The 20,200-nt window shown below is 65.8% G+C and overlaps 6 protein-coding genes across 9 annotated transcripts in view; 4 read left to right on the forward strand and 2 right to left on the reverse strand.

The window, feature by feature from the left end:
* LSM4 (LSM4 homolog, U6 small nuclear RNA and mRNA degradation associated) overlaps nucleotides 1-653 on the forward strand; it is a 110,387-nt gene extending 109,734 nt beyond the window's left edge. For both annotated transcript variants that reach the window (XM_061361159.1, XM_061361235.1), the window contains one exon: nucleotides 383-653. In XM_061361159.1, the coding sequence (XP_061217143.1) occupies nucleotides 383-471 (89 nt within the window). In that variant the 3' untranslated portion in view covers nucleotides 472-653. The remainder of the gene's footprint in view (nucleotides 1-382) is intronic.
* Nucleotides 1-7,650, reverse strand: part of REX1BD (required for excision 1-B domain containing) — a 124,063-nt gene extending 116,413 nt beyond the window's left edge. The window contains exon 1 of the mRNA XM_061360845.1: nucleotides 7,647-7,650. Coding sequence (XP_061216829.1) covers nucleotides 7,647-7,649 — 3 coding nt within the window. The 5' untranslated portion in view covers nucleotide 7,650. The remainder of the gene's footprint in view (nucleotides 1-7,646) is intronic.
* The window catches only part of PGPEP1 (pyroglutamyl-peptidase I), a 67,950-nt gene that overhangs the window by 14,981 nt on the left and 32,769 nt on the right, over nucleotides 1-20,200 (reverse strand). The gene's annotated exons all lie outside the window — the stretch shown is intronic.
* JUND (JunD proto-oncogene, AP-1 transcription factor subunit) lies at nucleotides 5,015-6,171 on the forward strand. The gene has a single exon (XM_061349872.1). The coding sequence runs from the start codon at nucleotides 5,187-5,189 to the stop codon at nucleotides 6,150-6,152; it is 966 nt and encodes a 321-aa protein (XP_061205856.1). The 5' UTR covers nucleotides 5,015-5,186; the 3' UTR covers nucleotides 6,153-6,171.
* Nucleotides 7,629-10,084, forward strand: CIST1 (colon, intestine and stomach enriched 1). The gene is made up of 4 exons (XM_061358141.1): nucleotides 7,629-7,705; nucleotides 8,593-9,405; nucleotides 9,772-9,917; nucleotides 10,029-10,084. The coding sequence occupies exons 1-4, from the start codon at nucleotides 7,648-7,650 to the stop codon at nucleotides 10,059-10,061; spliced, it is 1,050 nt and encodes a 349-aa protein (XP_061214125.1). The 5' UTR covers nucleotides 7,629-7,647; the 3' UTR covers nucleotides 10,062-10,084.
* Nucleotides 10,837-19,375, forward strand: PDE4C (phosphodiesterase 4C). Of its 3 annotated transcripts, none has more exons than XM_061353623.1 (16): nucleotides 10,837-10,865; nucleotides 11,327-11,529; nucleotides 14,888-15,076; nucleotides 15,160-15,196; nucleotides 15,283-15,347; nucleotides 15,459-15,505; nucleotides 15,970-16,085; nucleotides 16,170-16,263; nucleotides 16,355-16,533; nucleotides 16,605-16,703; nucleotides 16,783-16,947; nucleotides 17,030-17,129; nucleotides 17,235-17,389; nucleotides 17,466-17,588; nucleotides 18,181-18,363; nucleotides 18,445-19,375. In XM_061353623.1, the coding sequence occupies exons 3-16, from the start codon at nucleotides 15,045-15,047 to the stop codon at nucleotides 18,961-18,963; spliced, it is 1,914 nt and encodes a 637-aa protein (XP_061209607.1). In that variant the 5' UTR covers nucleotides 10,837-10,865; nucleotides 11,327-11,529; nucleotides 14,888-15,044; the 3' UTR covers nucleotides 18,964-19,375. The 3 variants fall into 3 exon arrangements, with proteins under 3 accessions (XP_061209607.1, XP_061209708.1, XP_061209787.1); XM_061353724.1 differs by having other exon boundaries at nucleotides 15,973-16,085; XM_061353803.1 differs by lacking the exons at nucleotides 10,837-10,865; nucleotides 11,327-11,529 and adding an exon at nucleotides 13,819-14,155.

The following is a 20,200-nucleotide window of genomic DNA, read 5'->3' on the forward strand; positions in this document are numbered from 1 at the left end:
CTCTGCAGGGAGGCGGCTCCTGCAGCCAAACCAAGTCACCCCCTTCCTTGTTTCAGCTTGCAGGGGGCACACATAGAACCCACTCATCTCACTGCTCTTAAAACACTGCTGCTTCCAGGGATCCATTTTTCAGGGGTTAATTCAACGGAGGGTGAGAGCACAGCTCTAGGGCAGGGAACACACCGGGGAGGTACAGCTGAGGAGGGGGAACCCATTGAGGCACCTTATAAATCCAGGCTCTGGAATGGAGAAGGGAGAAACACAAAAGTCCTATTTCTAAGGTTGGAAAAGAGGAGGAGCACATGGATAACTACAGCTCCGGGCAGCTGGGAGGTGTTGCAGTGATGCTCTTACCCCCTTTCTCTTTCTTTGTGCCCTATAGGTGTGTTTGGTGGCCGTGGCCGAGGGATCCCAGGCAGCGGAAGAGGCCAGCAGGAGAAAAAGCCAGGCAGACAAGCAGCAAAGCAGTGAGCTGGCCGGGGCCGGGGCTGCGATGCCCATGGGGTTTCCACCTCAGGATTGCCATGTGTTCAAAAGTGTCCCCTTCCTCCTCTTCTGCCCATCGAGCCGGGCCCAAATCATGTCCTTTGGAAGCCCCTCTTGCAATTTCATGTGGTAAAAAGTGGAGTTATTTACTCCTTGTAGTAGGCAAATCATTGGATTTACTTAAATTGCCCCATTCCCGCTTCAGGAGCTTTGGTTCTGCTGCTCCTGGGAGTGAAAATACTTTAGTTTTCCAGGCTCCCCAGTTTCAATGGGAGGATGATCCTGTTCCGTGGTGCCAGATCAAAGGCAAACAAACGCCTTCTGGATGGTTTGGAATCTTTCTTTTTATACTTGAGACTCGTTGCATTTGTACCAGATGGGAGTGTTTTGGGTTGAAAACACCCAACTCCAGGACCTTTCTGTGAGTATTAAGGGTTTGGGGTGGTTTCGAAACAGCCAACCTGGAAGCTCTTGATTGCTTCTCTTCCTGACCAGTCCCTGCTGTCTTTCTCCTATGGCTTAAGGCAGGACTTGGGACAAACGTTCCTTTGGCCTTCAGGGGTTGTTCCCAAGAGAACTTGGTGATAAATGAGCATCTCCCAGTGAGTGTGTGGCTGAGTTGACTTCAGAGGGGAGTTCCCTTGGAAGGAAAAGGCTTTTCTGGGATGTTTGTGCCCCCCCAACTCTTATTTCCCCTCTTATTCCCCCCCAACTTTGCAAACTCATTGACACCAAGTCCCGAGCGCTGAGATTTCTCCCGCTCATTCCCAACCCCTGATCATTCCCTTCCCTCCACCTCCTTTTCCAGTCCCTGGGGACACAGGCCAGGCTGTGAGTGTGTCCCAGCCACAGGTTTGGGAAGCTCCTGGGAATTCCCAGCTCAGGTTCCCATCTTCCAGCCCACGGGGCCGCAGGGTCCCATGAGGAAAACGCACCCACAAAACATCCTGGCTGATGGGAATGGAATGTGGGGAAGGGTCACAGGAGGGGGAAGAAAGAGGCTCTGGCCTTGCCTCTGTCCCCTGAATGGGTGAAAAAGCTTAATTTTAGGGGAAAAGCTCATCTTGTGACTTGTTCTGAAGAGGTTTTGGGGTGGTTTTTGTTGTTGGGGGGGTTGCACACCTGATTCCCCCCCCATTGGAGCCTGTTCTCTGCCACTGCTCCCAGGAGGAACATGCTTTTATAGACTTATTTTTTTACTGTTTCTTAGAACTCTGTGGTGAGCAGGAATAAACCAACCTCTGCCAAGCGCTTCCCTCTCTGTCTGTACCAGTGCTGAGCCCCCCTGGACCCCAGCCTCACCCCACCCCTTGCTGTAAGCAGCAAACCCCAGTCAGATGGGTTTAAACCTTTGGTTTCCAGCAGCAGCCTCCTTGCCTTGGCAAGCAGGCTTCTTGCCCGGAGCTGCTTCCAGGCGTTGGGAATGGGGCACACGTGTCCTCCTCCCGGCTGGAAACTCACCATCAACGCCCGGGTGGCATTTGAACAAAGCCCGGCCCGAGCCCTGTGTCAGACTTTCCCTTCCCAACCTGCTCCCTCCCTTTCGAGTCCCTCCAGCCACAGAACCTCCCCGTGTTCCCGGTGCTGGTGCTGGCTGGATAAACCCCTGCAACAATGGGGCCTTTGGCTTGGGAACAGGGCAGACTCCTCCAAGTCTTCCTTATCTCCTGCTTGGAGCTCTGGGAGCTGCTGAGGTTCTGCTGTTGTTCAATGACAAGCCCAGGCTCCTGCAGCTTTTCCTAAAGCCTCCCCCTTCCTTTTTCCACCCCTGGAAGGCCAGCAGGGATGATCCTCCCTGTATGGGTGGCTGATGGCTCTGTCCCAGCAGCACTGAGCATGGGCAGCGCTGCCCCCGTTGCCTGTGATTTTAGGGCTTTTTGCCCCAAAACGGAGCGTTTGGGGCTGCTGTTGGCTGGAAAACCACAGCAAGCCAAGAACAAGCGAGATGAGGGTCACAACCAGGGAGGAGGAGGAAGGGCTGAAGGGGGGGGTTCAGCCTGGCAGGACCCGGCTGTGTAGGACCCCATCCCTGCTGCCGGTGCCACCGTGGCCGTGCCGGTGGCTCCTTGACTCATGGCTCCGGTGCCTCAGCACAGGAATAGTTCCCCCAGCAGCCGCCTGCGACGCGGAGGGAGTGGCTGCCCAAATACTTGAGGGCTGCGCTAAGCAACTAAAAATACACGTCAAAGCCTCCTCCTCCTCCCCCTCCCCGTCGTGTTTTCCTCCTTTCTTTATGGGGTTTTTTATAACGATGATGTTTTTCGTGCCTGGGTTCACTGTCGGAGGCCCCCGGGGCCATCGCAACCCCTTTGGGACCAACGTGGGGTTGGCTTTTGGGGGCAGGCGCTGGTGGCCGCTGACTCCTTGTATTCCCTGCTCTGTTCCTCTCCCTCCCCCTGCGGCAGTGACTAAGAGGCAGCTTCCCCTATGAGCCCCGAGCCCGCGGAGCGCATCCCAGGATAGCGATTGCTCTCCCTTGATCCGGGAGCAGGGCAATGCGGGTGCACCCATGGTAGCTTGTGGGCATCTCACGTTGGGGCTATGGGTGGCCAGCAGTGCTGTGACACCTTGTCTGGTTGAAGCACCAGCGGCATCAAGGAGCTGGGAATGGTCCCATGGGAAGAGCAGGAGATGCGCAGGGGCCCTGCCGCAAGGATGCTCTGGTGCCCGTGGCCCTGGTCCGGTGTTGGCAGCGGTGGCACGGGCTCATCCCAAACCCTCACCGCCTGCTCCAGGGTAAATATATCCCGGCTGGCAGGTGGGAAGCACAGCGTGACTCAGGGGGTGCTCGGTGCCACTGGGAATAGCAGCTCCGTCCCCGAGCCGAGGTGACGGTGGCACTGCCACCAGCCCCATGTCCTGCTCCCCATGCCTGTGCCCTCCCGGGGGGCAGAAGGGCTGAATCACAGCCCTCATTAAAGGCTCATTAAGAAAATGAAGCTGCCGCCTCGCTGCGGGCATCGAGTGGTGACTCCGGTTTGGGGACAAGGGACACATGGGATGAGCACCAGTGGCGATGGGGGGGATGCGGCAGGATGAGGACAGGGTGCTGTGACCCTGGCAGAGGTGGGGTTTTGCTGGTGGGTGCTGACGGCTGGGCCCAGCCGGAGCACAGATCGTGGCTTGTGGATCATGGATTGTGGCTCATGGATCACAGCTCATGGCTTGCATCCCTGGCCACGGGCCAGCTGCTCTTCCAGCGAGGCCCTGGGGCTGGTTCGTTCCTCCTGCAACTGATTAAAGCACCTTCAGCTGAAGCTGGTTCTCATTGCATCCAGCTGCAGCCCCATTGCGATGGGGGTGCAGGCAGGAGCACGTACACCGACACCAGGAGCTCATCCATGGATACCCATGGGCTGCAGCCAGCCCTGTCCACGGGTGCATCCCCACCGGATGGGGACGGATGCCCTGGGGCAGGAGGAGCTGCTCCCCCGGTCCCCATCCCTCGCTGTTCCAGGACGGGACACCAGAACCTGCCGGTCCGGCCGCACCGCTCCCTAATGATGGGCTTGCAGCGGAAACAGGGACAGGGAACCCGGGCCCAACCCCCCCGGGGCACCGGCACCGGGGGCCGGCGCTGGGACAGCCCCAGGGAAAGGCTTTAATCATGGTTGCGGTTCCATCGGCTGCGGGGGGGTTCCCAGCCTTGCCCTGGTTGTCACCGGTGTCCCCAGCGGCCTGAGCCTTGCCCCATCCTCGCTGCCCTCATCCGCTCCCCCGCACCGGCGCCACCATCACCTCCTCCTCGGCACCGGGTCCCCCCGCGACCCCTCCGGCGGGGGCCGCATCCTGCCGGTGCCGGGAGGAGGGGGGGTTATCGGCGGCCATCGGCCCTGACGTCAGCCGCTGACGCCGATCCGCCCCCTCAGCCGCCCGCGGGCCTGGCCGGCCCTGACGTGCGGCGGCACCGCCGCTTAACCCCTTCCGCACCGCCGGTACCGGGGCGGGGAACGCATCCCCTTGTGCCGCGGCATCAGGGAACCGCCGCGGAGGGAGCCACCCCCGTGGTGAACGGTGCGGCGGCACCGGGGTTACCGGGACACGGCGGGAGGGGGGGCGGCTCCCGTTGTGTTTGGATCATTGGCCTCCGGTGCCTTTCACCGGTGCTCATTGCCCGGTGTCAGATCCCGGTGCCCCTTTCCCATTGCCCCGTGACAGATCCCGGTACCCGGTCCCGCTCCGCCCCGCCCCTCCCTTTTGTGCCCATCATCCCCGGCGGGGCGCGCGCGCGCCTTCGCGGGGCCACGTGACCGCCCCCTCCCCCGCCTTGACGTCAGCCCAGGGGCCCTCGCGCTGTTGTCCCGTTTACCCTCCGGTTGCCCCGGTAACGGCGGGGAGGAGGAAGGGGGGGAGGGGCAGCAGTGGGCGTGGCCCCGCCCCCCTCTCTCCCTCCCCCCCCCGGCGCGCTCGCGGGTCCCGCCCTCTCCATGTGCGGAGGGGGGGGGAGAAAAAAGTAGGCGGGGCGAGGACGTCATCTGCAGCCAATGGCGGCTCGGCGCGGTGACGTCACCGCGGCGGCGCCGCCGATAAAAGACTGCGAGAGGCGGCGCGGCGGCGGCAGACGCGTGTGTGCGCGCGGGAGCGGGGTCGCCGCCGGTGCTACCGGTACCTCCGGTCCCCTTCCCCCCCTCTCCCCCCCCTTCCGTGCTCCTTCCCCCCCGTCCCGGCCCCGTTCCCCCGCAGCCGGGCGGGGGAGGAGGATGGAAACACCCTTCTACCATGATGATGTGTTGAGCGGGCTCGGCACCGGCTTCGCCCCGTCCTCCGGTAGCACCGGGCTCCTCCTGCCTTTCCCCGGCGGCAGCATGATGAAGAAGGACGCTCTCGGGATGGCTTTACCGGAACAAGTCGCGGCGGCTTTGAAAGCACCGGGTGCGTCCAGCGGCGAGGCGGCGGGGTTGCTGGGCTCGGCCGAGCTGGGGCTGCTGAAGCTGGCGTCCCCCGAGCTGGAGCGCCTCATCATCCAGTCCAACGGGCTGGTCACCACCACGCCGACCACCGGCCAGTTCCTTTACCCCAAAGCGGCCGCTTCCGAGGAGCAGGAGTTCGCCGAGGGCTTCGTGAAGGCGCTGGAGGACTTGCACAAGCAGAACCAGTTGGGCGGCGGCGCGGCGGGGAGCGGCGGGGCAGCGGCGGCGGCAGGAGGAGGAGGAGGAACCGGCGGGGCGGGCGGCAGCGGGGCGGGCGAGCTGCCCTCCGCCGGGCTGGCCCCGGAGCCGCCGGTGTACGCCAACCTCAGCAGTTACCCGGCCGTCAGCTACGCCGCCGACCCCGGCCCGTTCGCGGCGCCCCCTCCGCGGCTGCCGCCGCCGCCGCCTCCTCCTCCTCCGTTAAAGGACGAGCCTCAGATCGTGCCGGAGGTGCCGAGCTTCGGGGAGAGCCCCCCGCTCTCCCCCATCGACATGGACACGCAGGAGCGGATCAAGGCGGAACGGAAGCGGCTGAGGAATCGCATCGCCGCTTCCAAGTGCCGCAAGAGGAAGCTGGAGCGGATCTCCCGCTTGGAGGAGAAGGTGAAGAGCCTCAAGAGCCAGAACACGGAGCTGGCCTCCACCGCCAGCCTGCTCCGGGAGCAGGTCGCCCAGCTCAAGCAGAAGGTCCTCAGCCACGTCAACAGCGGCTGCCAGCTCCTGCCGCAGCACCAGCACCAGGTCCCCGCGTACTGACCCTCGACGGACCGCGGAGGGGGGGACGGACACGGCCCCTGCATCCCCCCCTCCTTACCCCTCTTTGCACCCCGGGCACGGACTGAAGGGGCCCGGGTGCGGACTTGAGGGGCCTCGATGGGGCCTCGATGGGGCGATGGGGGGGAGATGGACACAGCGTTCCCGCGGGGGGGGGGGGCCCGCTCCGCGAATGGACTGAAGGGGAGCCCGGCCCCCCCCAGTGCCCCACACATTCCAGTGAGGCCCCAGTAAAACCCCAGGACACGGAGCCTGGCTCCTGGCTCTCTGCTGCGACGAGGGGGGGGGAACGGATGGGGCGGCGCGGGCAGGAAGCGGTGCGGTCGGCTGCCATCTTGGGCGGGGGGGGGGGAAGAATGGGGGGGTGTTGAGAAGGGTTTGGGGGTGCCCGGGGGGGTGTGGGGCTACCCCCGGGGATGGGAAGGGGGGGTTCTGAGAGTCCTTGGTGGGGGGGGGGTAAAGGGGTGTTGGGAAGAAGGGGGTCTCGTCGGGTTATTGGGGAGGGTTTGGGTGTTGAGGGGGTCTGGGGCTCACTTGGGGGTGAGAGGGGGCTCATTGGGGGGGTCTGGGGTTGTTTTGGGTCACTTGGGGGTGAGACGGGGCAGTCCCTGTGGAAGGGGAGGTGAGGGGAGCCCTGCTGCTGTGGCTGCCCCAGCTGAAGGACCCCTTGGGGCTGTTGGTGCCTCTATGGGGGGGTCCGACCCCCCTGCCCTGGCCCCCCCCGGGGTCACCCCACAGCACCCGCTGGGGCTGAGCCTCCGCAGCTCCTCCCTGGGCTTTGGCAACCGCCTCGGCTTCCTGGCACCTCCATGGCTCCTCCTCGTCCGCCACCTGCGGAGCCTGGATCCGGCTCCATCCCATGGGGCAGCACCCAGGGATGCGGGGACCTTGTCCCTGCCATGTCCCGCCTGGGCCGTGCCCACACCGGGCTCGCCGCGGTCCCTGGGGCACCGGGGCCGTGCTCGGGGTGGTGGCGGCCGGGGTTTGGGCTCCCGGAGGAAGCTGCCTCCCCGCCACGCGGAACATGGCTGCGCTGCGCCCCGGATGTGCGGGGATGGACGGCGCGGCCGCAGGCTCGGTGCAGCCCCACGGCTGCCTCCAGCGCCGGCTCTGCTGTCCCCGTGTCCTCACATGGCCTCGTTCCCAGGTCCCCGGGTCACCACATCCCTGTGTCCTCAGATCCCTGCGTGCCCGAGTCTCCCGTGTCCCAACATGCCCGTGATCCTGCACTCCGTGTCCCCACATCCCTTTGTCCCCATGTGCCCGGGTCCCTTTGTCCCCACATCTCCCATATCCCCCCCAGCGCTGGCTCCCGGTGCTCGGGATGCGCTCCCGGTCCAGGGCGGGGGGGGGGGTCCCTGCACTGCGCTGCGCTGCCAGCAGGAGGCGCTGCGGGCGGGGCGGCCCCCGCCTCCCCCGGGGCGGATAAAGGCGGCGGCGCGGGGCCGGTGCCGGTGCCGGTGCCCGGTGCGGTGGCATGGCCCGGTGCGCGCTGCGCCTCCTGCTCTGCTGCGCCGCTGCCCTGCTGGCTGCAGGTACCGGGGATGGGGGTCCCGGTGGGGGCTGTGTGCGCCGGTGGCACCGGGGGCGGGGGCTCCGTGTTCCCCCCCCTGCCGCCTTGGCCCTGCAGCACTGGGGAGGGACAAGGATGGGGTTACTGGGGGGTCCTGCCCTGCTCAGTGGGGCCGCATCCAGCCCTGCCGGGGGTGTCCGGAGCCCCATGGCACCGGGGAAGGGGGGGGGGGTGCACGCACACCCTGGGGGTCCCAGGAGCCCCTTTTGGGGGCAGGATGCGGCTCTGGTGCTGCCAAACCGGCTCATGGGGGTGCGGGTGCTCCGGTACCACCCTGGGGTAAAGGACCCCGGTGCTTGTGCTGTTGTGGGCCCCCTGTTCCAGCCTGGACCCCCAGCATCCCCCCTGCACACTGAGGTGCCTCCTTACACTTATCCCAGCACAGAAGCTGGCCCCCAATGCTGAGCGCTTGGCGATGGCGTTTGCTGCCATTCCAGCACATGGGAATGGGTGGGAATGGCCCATCCTGGTGGGCTTGGTGGCTATGGGGACCCCCAGCACTGGGCATGCTGGGTGCTGGCTGTGCCATGGGGCCAGGCTGGCCCTGCTCCTCCTCTTGTGCAAACAGGGTAAGGCAGATAAAGGCAGTGCCCAGCAAACGCTGCCATGTCCCACGTGGCCACGGCTCGGATGTGTCTGGTGTGTGCCACAGGGGCCTGGCTGGCACATGTCCCTGTGCCATGCACATGCCTACTACATGTTTGTCCCCAGCGGCACTGTGCCTGTGCCAGGATGGCTTGGGACAAGGCTCTTCCTGACCCGGGGTTTGTGGGATCTGCTATTGGCCAAATCCCGGTTTTCTGGTCCTCTCTGTGTCTTTGCTGAGCAGGTCTCTCCTCCACGCTCTAGATACAGCCCATGGCCACAGTACTGGCTCAGGGACAGAAGTGTCACCATCCCCATCCAGTTCAGTCACAGCCACCAGCCTGGGGACACCCGATGGGTCTCCATCTGTTTCTGGCACAGGGACTGCTGATGTGTCTCCAACCAGCAAAGCAGCAGCATCTACACCACCTCCTCCCAGCCCAGGCACTGCAGTGTCCCCATCCAGCACGCCGGCCTCAACGGTGCTTGAGGCACCTTTTTCTGACCCAGCTGCAACATCAGATCCAGCAGCACCAACATCTTCATCCCACCCAGACACAGCATCGTCTCCCTCTGGGATAACGGGATCACCAGGAGCTCTGACAAACCCATCCAGCACAACCATGGCACCATCTCCATCCAGGACACCAGGCTTGGTGGAAGCAACATCTCCATCCAACACAACCATGGCCCCGTCTCCATCCAGGACACCGGGCTCGGTGGAAGCAACATCTCCATCCAACACAACCACGGCACCATCTCCATCCAGGACACCGGGCTCGGTGGAAGCAACATCTCCATCCAACACAACCACGACACCATCTCCATCCAGGACACCGGGCTCGGTGGAAGCAACATCTCCATCCAACACAACCATGGCACCATCTCCATGCAGCACGGCCGTGCCCAGCTCTACAGCCACAGGGCATCCCCCCAGCTCCACGGCAGCACCAGCCCCATCCTCACCCGGGTCCTTCAAGCCCTCTCCCGCTCCCAGCTCACCCGCAATGAGCCCCGGTCCCACCAGCACCAGAACAGCACCAGCCATGGGCACCAGCGCTGTGGTTGGCAGCTCCGGTGAGAGCCAGGCCGGGGGGGGGCACTGTGCAGGGAGGGAGCCCCTGGACCTGTGGCCATGGGCACAGCAGCAGCCCTGGGACCCCCTAAACCCCCTGCTCCCAGGATGGGGCAGAGGGGCTCAGGGATGCTGGTCCTTGGGTGAGCCCAGAGCCCCCCTGGGCCGCCCCATCCTCCTTGGACCCTATCCCTAACCCTGGAGGTGATGTGGGAGCTGGGTACTGGGGCTGTGAGGGGTGGGACCAGTGCTGGCAGTGAGAGCTGGAGCCAGTTCTGAGCTCCTCTCCCCAAGACCCTCTGCGGTGCTTGGGCACAAGGCTTGGCGATGCTATGGAGGGTAACGGGGTGCCCATTTCAACCCCACAGCGCAGCCCCCCACCAAACCCAGCCCTGCCGTGGTCTCCATCATCTGCCTCTTCATCTGCCTGCTGGTGGCGGGAGCAGCGCTGATGCTGGTGCGGCTGTCCCGGCGCAGGACCCCCCAGTTCCAACACTTGGACGAGGTGCCCATGGTGCGGGAGGGACCGGGGGGGCGGCGGGGGGGAACCGGCAGTGACCGGGGGGGGGGAGCAGTGGGGTCCGTGCTGTGGGCACTCACCCCACTCTTTGTCTCTCTTTCCTAGAGCAACCCAGGTGACCCCCCCGCTGCTCAATAAAGAAGCTGCTGCCTTGGCTCTGGTTTCCCCTCTGCTCTGCTCCATCCCCAGGGACAAAGCCCGGTCCGGGGGGGGGAGGCCTCGACCGCTTTTGGGGTACCCCCCCCAACTCCGGCTGGAGGCCACGGGGGTGGCTGCGGTGCTGCGCTGGATGCTGGGGGCCACGCAACCCTCCCCCCCCCCCCGGCGCGGTGGGATGGGATGGGATGGGATGGGAGGGAGCGCGCAGCCAGGCACGCACATCGCCTTCCTTCTGCTCCGCTGCACTCGGCCGGGGCCGCGGCGAGGACCGGGCGCCGGTAAGGGGCTGGGGGCAGGCGGCAGGGGGGGACCCTCACACCGGGACCTGGCATCCCCTGGGCTGAGGGTGCTGCCGGTGTTGGTCAGGGCTTGGGGGGGCTCAGTACTACGGGGGGGGGGGTGTCCATAAGTCACCCCCAGTGTGCCCCGGTTCCGCACAGACAGCGGGTAACGGGTGCCCGTGGCTGATTGTTAACGAGGCACCAGCGGGTCCATGGCTTCGGTGGGTGCCAAAGAACGGAGGCCACCCCCTGAGCTCGGCCCAACGGCCCCCGACGGCCTTTGGGGGCACCTGAAACCCGAAGCGGGGCCCGAGCTCGGGCAGCGGCCGAGCCCCGGTGCCCGTAAATCACAGGAGGGAGGAACCCGCGGGTCCCGGTCCCGCCGCCGAACCCCCCTCCCCCCCTCCCTCCACCGGCGGCCGCGGCTCCCTGAGCTCCCCCCCCCCAAGCAGGGACCGCGATGCGACGGAGCCGGACGGCGCTGCCCTTCCTCGGCGCGGAGGTGAGACCGGGACCGAAACCGGGACCGGGGGGAAGGGGGTGTCCCCGGTAGGAGCGTCCCAGCGCCGGGCCCCCGGGCAGCAATAACCGGGACGGCGGCGCTCAGCGGAGTTAATTATCCCCTTAATGGGCGGTTAATTATTATTCACCTCCGTAACTGCCGCCGGCTCCGGGGGGGTTCAGGCGGGGTCCCGCGGGAGGGGGGTGGCGGGGAGGGGGGGGTGTCTCGGCGGCTCCGTGCACTGCGGGCATCGCTCCCGGTGCACCGGCAGTGCCCCCCCCGCCGGTACCCGCGGGGTGCAGCGCGGCACCGTGCCCGGCAGGGGGTACCCGCGTGCTACCGGCGCCCGATAACGGCGGCGTGGAAGGGGAGGGCACTGGGCAGGGACCCCCGTTCCGAGGAGCGGGGGACACACGGACACCGGGACCCGCGCCCCTCACCGCTGCCCTGCTCCTCCACAGCGCTGCCGCGATGCCGCCGATGCCGCCCCGTCGGGAGCGGCGCTGGGCGCTGTCCGCCGGCGGTTCTCTGGGAGCCCGTTGCTGCCGCCCTTGGGCTGCCGCTTGGCGGAGGCGGCCCGCGGCCCCCAGCCCGAGGGCTCCCGGGTGGTTTTCACCATCGAGGAGAGCGGCCCCAGCAGCGGCGACGAGTCCGAACCCCCCCGGTAAGAGCGGAACCGGGGGGGGAGGGGGAAGGGAAGGTGTTTGCTCGCCCCGGTGGCACCGGGATGGGGTTACCGGGTACGGCGCTGCCGTCGGTGCCGCTCCCGGTTTCAGCACCGGAGGGCGGACAGCGGCACCGGGGAGCAGCACCGGGACACCGACACCGGCAGAGACCGGTGCCAGCGGCCGGCGTGGGACAGACCCTGCCACTGCCGTCCCTGCTGCTCCGGCCCCGGTCTGTCCCGATCGCCTCCGTCCCTGTCCCCATTCCCATCCCCTGTCTCCATCTGCCCCATCCCCTTTACCCCATCACCCTTCCCTGTCCTCATCCCTGTCCCCATTCCCATCCCCTCCGTCTCCACCTTTCCCATCCCCTTTACCCCATCACCCATCCCTGTCCTCATCCCTGTCCCCATTCCCATCCCCTCTGTCTCCACCTTTCCCATCCCCTTTACCCCATCACCCATGCCTGTCCTCATCCCTGTCCCCATTCCCATCCCCTCCGTCTCCATCTGCCCCATCCCCTTTACCCCATCACCCATGCCTGTCCTCATCCCTGTCCCCATTCCCATCCCCTCCGTCTCCACCTGCCCCATCCCCTTTAACCCATCACCCATCCCTACCCTCATCCCCTGTCCCCGTTCTTTCCGTCCCTGTCTCTGTTCCAGTCCCCTCCATGCCGATCCCGGCTCTCCCCATCACCCATCCCTGTCCCCATTCCTGTCCTCAACCCCTCTCTCCGTTCCCCCCGTCCCTGTTTCCATCCCGTGTCCCAGCCGGCTGCCAGCCTGCCCGGGGCTGACCTCGGTCCCTCCCCTCCCACTGTGGCTCCGGCCCCGCTTCAGGGCTATTTTTGGGCCGTTCCCCTCCTCCGTGCGCGTCCCAGCCCGGCTTTGGGGACAGCACGGGGCTGGCACAGCCGGGGGGACGGGGCTCCGGTGTCACTCGCCGCAGACACGTGTGCGATGGGGACAGCCGAGCCCGGAGGGGACAGGCACTGGGTGTCCTGGGGACGGGCACTGGTTGTCCTGATGTCCCAGGGGCTGGGAGGGCAGCTCTGCCCTGATGTCCCCATGATCTCTGGGGACATTTCCACCCCTATCCCGTCGGTTTTGGGGTCCCTGCGGTGCTGTTATGGGGGGAGGAAGGGGGGGGGCTGTCCCTTCTGATTCCCTGCCAGCTGCTGGGTATTTTTGTGTCCGTCGGGAACAGCCGGGATCCATCCAGCGGGGCCGGCCTCATCCCGCTGCTCCCTGCCTCAGACCGGGGCTCAGCAGGCACCGGGGCGCTCCCGGCTCCCACAGCGGCACAGCCCCACACCGCGTGTCCGGGGATGCTCCGGCCTCAGCCCCGTCCCTGCCTGGCACCGCTGGGTCTGTCCCTTCGGTTCACCCGCTGGCCCCGGTGCGCGGGCACGGCACCGCTGCCCTTTCGGGACACGGGGGTGGCCGGGGGCCAGCGAGGGGCCACGTGCCCGCGCACCGGGGACCAGCGCGGGGGGGGGGCCCAACGCGCTGCGCGCTCCGGAGCCAGGCACTTGTTTGAGTTCCCGGAGCGGGGGGGGGGGGAATGGAAACTTTCCCAGGGCCGGGGCTGGGGCGGCCGCGCGTTTCCTGCTCCGCAGCGGCGCCGCAGCGGGGGGGTCCCTGTGCCGGGCCATGCTGCCCCCCCCGCCCCGCTCACCGGGGGCTTCGCCCGCCGCGTCCCCCCCCCGCGGTTCCCCCGTGCTCTGGAGGAAGCTGCGGATGAACCAGAGCATCCGCCTGCAGCGGCGCTTCACGGTGGCGCATCCCCTCTGGTAAGGGGCGGAAGGGGGGCACGCTGGGGGGCAAAGGGCTGGAGGAGGCTCCAGGTTTGTACTTGCAGGGATGGGGTCAGTGTTGAACCCCCCCCCTGCTCCCTCCAATGCTGTGGCAAGTCCCAAGGTTGTGGAGCCACAGGGATGTGGGGGACAAGCAGGGGACAGCGGGGGGGGGGGTCCGTAGGGCTGAGCACGGGCACACTCATTGCAGTGATGGGCACGCAGGGACCCTGCAGGTGACAGGCGTCTGCTCCATGGCACGGGTGGGGGGGCGTAGTGGGGAGAGAAAAGGGGCTTTTTCCTGCACAGCAAAGCACCAAAGCAGCCACCACGGCACAAGCAGGCACTCGCTGCCCTCCCACCACGGAGCTACATAGGGCTGGTTTTGGGGTGCCCCCCTGCCCGCACCCTGGGGTGCTGGTGGGTGCTGCTATGGGGATCAGCAGATCCCTCCTCAGCAGCAACAGCATCTATTTATAGCAGCCCCGGCCCCGCACGGCCGGTATTCATCCTGCCACCGAAACAAGGGGGTTCCACTCGGCATCAGCCCCGGTGCGGGGGCTCGTGTCCCCCCCTGCCCATCCCGGGGGGCTCGGGGCTGTCACTGGGCTGGGCACAGACACAGACATCACCCCTCGGAGCCACAATGGGGCTTTGTGTGCCCGGTACCATCGGGGACACGAAGCCGAGGCAGGAAAACAAAGGGCTTCGGGGTGGCACAGCCGGTGCCTGCCCGGTGCTGCCAGTGCCGGGGACGGCCGCGCCGCGGGCACCGGGGCGATGCAGCCGGGCAGCCGGTGCCCGTCCCGCAGGCACTCCTGCATCGGGTAGGTGTTGGGCACCCGGCGGTGCGGGGGGGGGGGTGGCCCCATGAGCTCCCCCAGTTCACCCGGTGCTCTGGGGTCCCTTGTCCCTGTCCCCATGGTGGTGGTGGTGGGGGGGGACACGGACACAGAGCCCTGGCTGTGTTCCTCCTGCAGCCTTTCCCATGACCCCAGCGCTGATGGAGCAGGAGGAGGGGGGTGAAGCAGCCACAGCCACCATGGTGGGGCCACTGTCCCTGTCCCCATGTCCCTTATACCCCTGCCTCAGACCCGTGTGGCTACCTGGTGGCTCTGGTTGGGGTGTCCCCAAGGGCCAAGGCTTGGCTTCCCCAGTGGTTGCTGTCGTTTGACATCCTCTGGCTCCGTGCCGTGGCTTGGACTCTGTCCTCCCCATGGGACGCTGCGCCCTGAACCAGGCTGGACGGAGGCTTTGGGGCTTTCGAGGACTTGGGACAGTCGGGACCTGTGGTGCTGGGCACAGGCAGGAGCTGGCTCTTCCCAGGGCATCACGACCTGGGTGCCACGGGACAACCCCCCCTTTGCTAACCCCGCACTGGGGATGAGGGACTCCACATGCGCTGAGCCGTGCCTGTTCTCAGCATGGGGGTGAAGGAGCAGGCTGGGCAGTGACTGGTGTCACTGCAGGAGCCACCATGATAGGGACCGGGTGGCATCTGCCGAGCTGTGCCCATGGGCTCAGGTCCCGCTCCAGCCTCATCCCCTCTCCCTTTGCAGCTTTGACCTGGAGAATGGCCCCCCCGGCCGGGCCGTGCTGGACCCCCAGGCCAGCCCTGGTGCGGGGCTGGTCCTCCAAGGCACCTTCTCCCATGGCCAGCGCCGCGAGTCCTTCCTGTACCGCTCCGACAGCGACTATGACCTGTCCCCAAAGGCCATGTCCCGCAACTCCTCCATCGCCAGCGACTTGTGAGTGCCCCCCCCCCGGCTCCGGTCCACCGGGACCCCCCCCCGGTGCCCTCCCTTGGCTCACACTCCCTTTGCTCCCGCAGGCATGGAGAAGACATGATTGTCACTCCCTTTGCACAGGTGGGTGCTGTCCCCATGCCCAGCACTGGGGTTGGGGTCCCCGGGTGGGGTCTACCCAGCCCCATCTCCCTCTTGCCCCCCCCCAGGTCCTGGCCAGTCTCCGCACAGTCCGGAGCAACCTGACCCACCTGCAGGACCGCGCCGGCATCAAGTGAGTTGGCCACAGGATGGGGAGGGCAGGGGTCTGGAACAGGCTCTGACCCATGGCAAGGGGGCGACCGCTATGGGGGTCCCGTCTGCTGACCCCCCCCATGTTCCACAGGCGAGGATCGAGCAGCAGCCTCCCCTCTGGGAGCAAGGCCAGCCTCAGTGGTGAGTGCCGGTGGGGAACGGGGTGATGCTGCTCCTGCGGTGACCTCTCTGGCCCTGTATCCCTGAGGATGGGTCCTGCTGGTCCCTTGGGGTGCAGCAAGGCCCCTCCTGCACCGTGGCTTTGTCCTTTGGGATCCATGCCTGGTTTTCGGCAGCTCCTCCCGTGGTGGGAAGGCTCCGGTTGACGTCAAACCTTCCATTAATAAAACCCAGCATGAGCAGGGCCCCGCGGGAGCCCCGGGCTTGGCTGTCACCCCATGGGGCCAGTGGGGCACGCTGTGTGTGATGGGGATGGTGCAACGGGGCTGAGCCCCACACCCAGGGATGCTTGAGCTCAACCCCTGGTCCTGGCTGCTTCCCTGCATCCCCCCTGTGTTCCCATCCACCGGCTTGGCAAGGGACATGCTGCAGCCAGGACCCTGCGGGTCCCCGTGCCACCGGCACATCCCGTGTGTCCCCAGCAGAAGATGCCCACCAGAAGCTCTCCCGGGAGACCCTGGAGGAGCTGGATTGGTGCCTGGACCAGCTGGAGACGCTGCAGACGCGGCACTCGGTGGGCGAGATGGCCTCCAACAAGGTGAGCATCCATAGAGCCCCCAGGGAGGTGGGAGGGGGGGGATCAGGGTCCTGCCCGCCGCTGATCCCTGCCCGCTGCCCGCAGTTCAAGAGGATGCTGAGCCGGGAGCTGACGCAGCTCTCCGAGACCAGCCGCTCCGGGAACCAGGTCTCCGAGTACATCTCCAGCACCTTCCTGGGTGAGGCCCCCCCCACCTCGGTGCCACCTCTGCCGGCAGCAGGGTCCCCCCTTCCCTGCCACCTTGCTCACGGTGCCCTGTGCCGGCCCAGACAAGCAGCACGAGGTGGAGCTCCCCTCGGTGCCGGCCAAGGACAAGGAGAAGGAGCGGCGGAAGCGCCCCATGTCCCAGATCAGCGGCGTCAGGAAGCTCAAGCACGGCTCCAGCCTGGCCGCTGCCGGCATCCCCCGCTTCGGGGTGCGCACGGACCAGGAGGCGCTGCTGGCCAAGGTGGGTGACCCGGCCGGCCCTGGGGTCCCCCGTGCTGGCCCCACATGGACCCCGCTCCCTCTGGTCCTCAGGAGCTGGAGGACACCAACAAGTGGGGGCTCAACGTGTTCAAAGTCGCTGAGTACTCAGGCAACCGCCCGCTGACGGTCCTCATGTACAGCATCTTCCAGGTGAGCATCCCAGTGGGATGGCTCCATCCCTGTCCCCGTGCATGGATGGGGATGAGCCAACCCCTGCTCCCCCCTGCAGGAGCGTGACCTGATGAAGACGTTCCGCATCCCCGTTGACACCTTCATCACCTACATGCTGACACTGGAGGACCACTACCACGCTGATGTGGCTTATCACAACAGCATCCACGCCGCCGATGTAGCCCAGTCCACCCATGTCCTCCTCTCCACGCCTGCTCTGGAGGTGAGCCCTGCTCACCCAAGGCCACCACTTGCATCTGGCAGGGCTATAGCCCATCTGGAACACCTTTTCCCACTATCCCTAGGCTGTCTTTACGGACCTGGAGATCATGGCTGCTATCTTCGCCAGCGCCATCCATGACGTTGACCACCCTGGTGTCTCCAACCAGTTCCTCATCAACACCAGTGAGCTGGGGTGCAGGGATGGAGATGATGGTGGTGGTGGTGAGGGGAACGGGGGGGACCCTCGATTCCAGCAGCCACCCCGGGGTGACCGGTGCCATCCTGCAGACTCGGAGCTGGCGCTGATGTACAACGACGCCTCGGTGCTGGAGAACCATCACCTAGCCGTGGGCTTCAAGCTTCTCCAGGAGGAGAACTGCGACATCTTCCAGAACCTGAGCAAGAAGCAGAGGCAGTCGCTGCGCAAAATGGTCATCGACATGGTATGGGGAGCCCTGATCTGGGGGGGGGTTTGTGGGGGGGTCAGGCTGAGCCCCGTTCCCAACTTGTCCCATCCAGGTGCTGGCCACGGACATGTCCAAGCACATGAATCTGCTGGCGGATCTGAAAACAATGGTGGAGACCAAGAAGGTGACGAGCCTGGGGGTGCTGCTGCTGGACAACTACTCCGACCGCATCCAGGTGAGTGCAGGGATGCAGGGAACCCTTCCTGGCATTGCAGGCGCTGGTCCTGGCTCCGGACTGGGATGTCCTGTTTGGTGCCACTGCATCTCCCAACACCATCGGCCATGGCCAACGGGGTTCCTGGCATAGGGGGGTGGCCCTGGGGGACAGAAGACTGTGAAGTGATGCCGTGGCTGTGTCATAGAGTAGGGAATGGGTTGGGTTGGAAGGGACCTTAATGCTCATCCAGTTCCAACCATGGGCAAGGACCCCTTCCACTGGAGCAGCTTGCTCCAAGCCCCTGTGTCCAACCTGGCCTTGAGCACTGCCAGGGATGGGGCAGCCACAGCTTCTCTGGGCACCCTGTGCCAGCGCCTCAGCACCCTCACAGGGAAGAGCTTCTGCCTTATATCTAACCTGAACTTCCCCTGTTTCAGTCTGAACCCATTACCCCTTGTCCTATCACTGCAGTCCCTGATGAAAGAACCCCTCTCCAGCATCCTTGTAGCCCCCTTCAGACACTGGAAGCTGCTCTGAGCTCTCCTTGCAGCTTCTCCTCTCCAGGCTGAGCAGCCCCGATGTTCTCAGCTCTGTGCCCCTGTTTACCCAGGTCCTGCAGAACATGGTGCATTGCGCCGACCTCAGCAACCCCACCAAGCCTCTGGAGCTGTACCGCCAATGGACCGACCGCGTCATGGTGGAGTTCTTCCGCCAAGGGGACCAGGAACGGGAGAAGGGCATGGAGATCAGCCCCATGTGCGACAAGCACACGGCCTCTGTGGAGAAGTCCCAGGTAAGGCAGCATCATGGGGGGGGCTGGAGGGGGGGGGTTCACAGTGTTTAGGGCTGGGGGCTCAGCTTTGCCTTCTTTCAGGTGGGCTTCATCGACTTCATTGCCCACCCGCTGTGGGAGACGTGGGCAGACCTGGTGCACCCCGATGCGCAGGAGCTCCTGGACACGCTGGAGGACAACCGGGAATGGTACCACAGCATGATCCCGCGCAGCCCATCCCCACCGCCGGTGGAGCACGGAGCATCCCCTGCCAGCACCGACAGGTTCCAGTTCGAGCTGACACTGGAGGAGGAGGAGGAGGAGGAGGAAGAGGAGGGGGAGCTGGACACGGAGGGCGCAGAGAGCCCCTTGGAGGAGGACAACAGTGGCTCCAAGACACCAGCCACAGATGACTCGGGGTCGGCTGACATCAAGTGCCTGTCACCCGGCCCTGGGGACCGGGACTTGCCCGTCACCTGCCCCAGGGATGTGGACAACCGGCAGGCACTGGAGGGGACGATGCCAAAGGACAGCGGTGGCAGTGGGTGCTCGGAGCCACGGCCTGAGGGGCTGTGCCTGGACACGGAGGGCAACGTCACATTCCTGCCCCTGGGCACGTAGCAGCACCGGCCGTGGGTCCCCCTCGCTGCCGCAGGGATGTGGGACTGGGCACTGCCATGGTGACAGCATCACCACCGCAGGGACACGGAGGGACCCAAAGTGTGTCCCCATGCGGGGGGTCCTGATGGGCACAAGGACTCTGCTCACCCTCTCCCATCGGCTGCCCCCTGCTCCCACCCAGCCTGTGGGAGGGCTGGAACGGCCCCTGTGCTCTTCAGACAGGGCTTGGGAGCACTGTGCCCCAGCCCCAGCCGTGGGGACGTGGAGCCTCACAGGGCTCCGTGGACGAGGTCCTCCATGGGGCCAGAGGCGTTTTGACATCACTGTAGGCGGCCCCTGGCCCAACACAGCCCCACGGAGGGCCGGCTCGGGGGGTAAGGGTGCTGGTGCCAGCATCCTCAGGGCTTCCGAGCGCCGGTGCCCGTGGTTTATTTATTCAGGGCCAGGTTCACGGCTCCGAGCCTTTTGTAACTCACGTTTTCAAACGGGTCCCCCCCCGGGGCACTCACGTCAGAAGGACACGGTCCCGCTCTGCCATCAGCACTCGAAACTCTGCCTTTGGACTTTGCACTTGGGGCCCCAGCGGGTGCTGTGACCCCCCCCTTTGTGTCTCCACAGGGGCCTTGGGCATCCCCTGAGGTTCCTTTTGGTCTCCCTTCACTTCCCAGAGATTAAACCTGGTTTGTTCCCCTCCGAACACGAGCTTTGGATGTTCCAATGCCCCCCGTGGTTGGTGGCCCCGTTTCCTACCAGCACCCGGGGAGGGGTGGGGAGGGGGCCCCCTGCTCTATGTTTGAACAAAAGCTTGCTCCTCGCTGCCAAACGCAACCGGTTAAGGTAAATATTGAACCGCCGGCTTGGCGCGGCGCTGAGCCCGTCCCCTCGCCCTTCCGCATCGCTCCCAACGGTGATTTACGGCTGCAAACGCGTCCCCCACCCGTGGCACTGCCCCATCGGGGCCCCGGTTCCTGTGCGCTCCTCTCGCATCCCTGCTGGATCCCAGCGCTGGGTGCCGCAGGAGCCGGCGGGTGGAGCGGTGCCAGCCCCGTCTCGCAGGCGGGTGCTCGGCATCATCCCCCCCCCCTTCTCCTGTCTCCGGATGGAGCGGAGCTGGGCGCCGGCAGGTTGATGGGAACCAGGCTCCCAGAGCTCCAGATCCAGCCCCAGGGGCAGGGAGCGGGGCGGGAGCTGATGGAAAAACCCTTTTCACCCCTTGCTTGGCTGAGGGGCGGCATCA

This window comes from Neopsephotus bourkii, unplaced genomic scaffold (genome assembly GCF_033783945.1).
Source record: "Neopsephotus bourkii isolate Nb327-2 ecotype Australia unplaced genomic scaffold, CSIRO-AGI_Nbou_v1 NB_2, whole genome shotgun sequence".
NCBI classification, from domain to species: Eukaryota; Metazoa; Chordata; class Aves; order Psittaciformes; family Psittacidae; genus Neopsephotus; species Neopsephotus bourkii.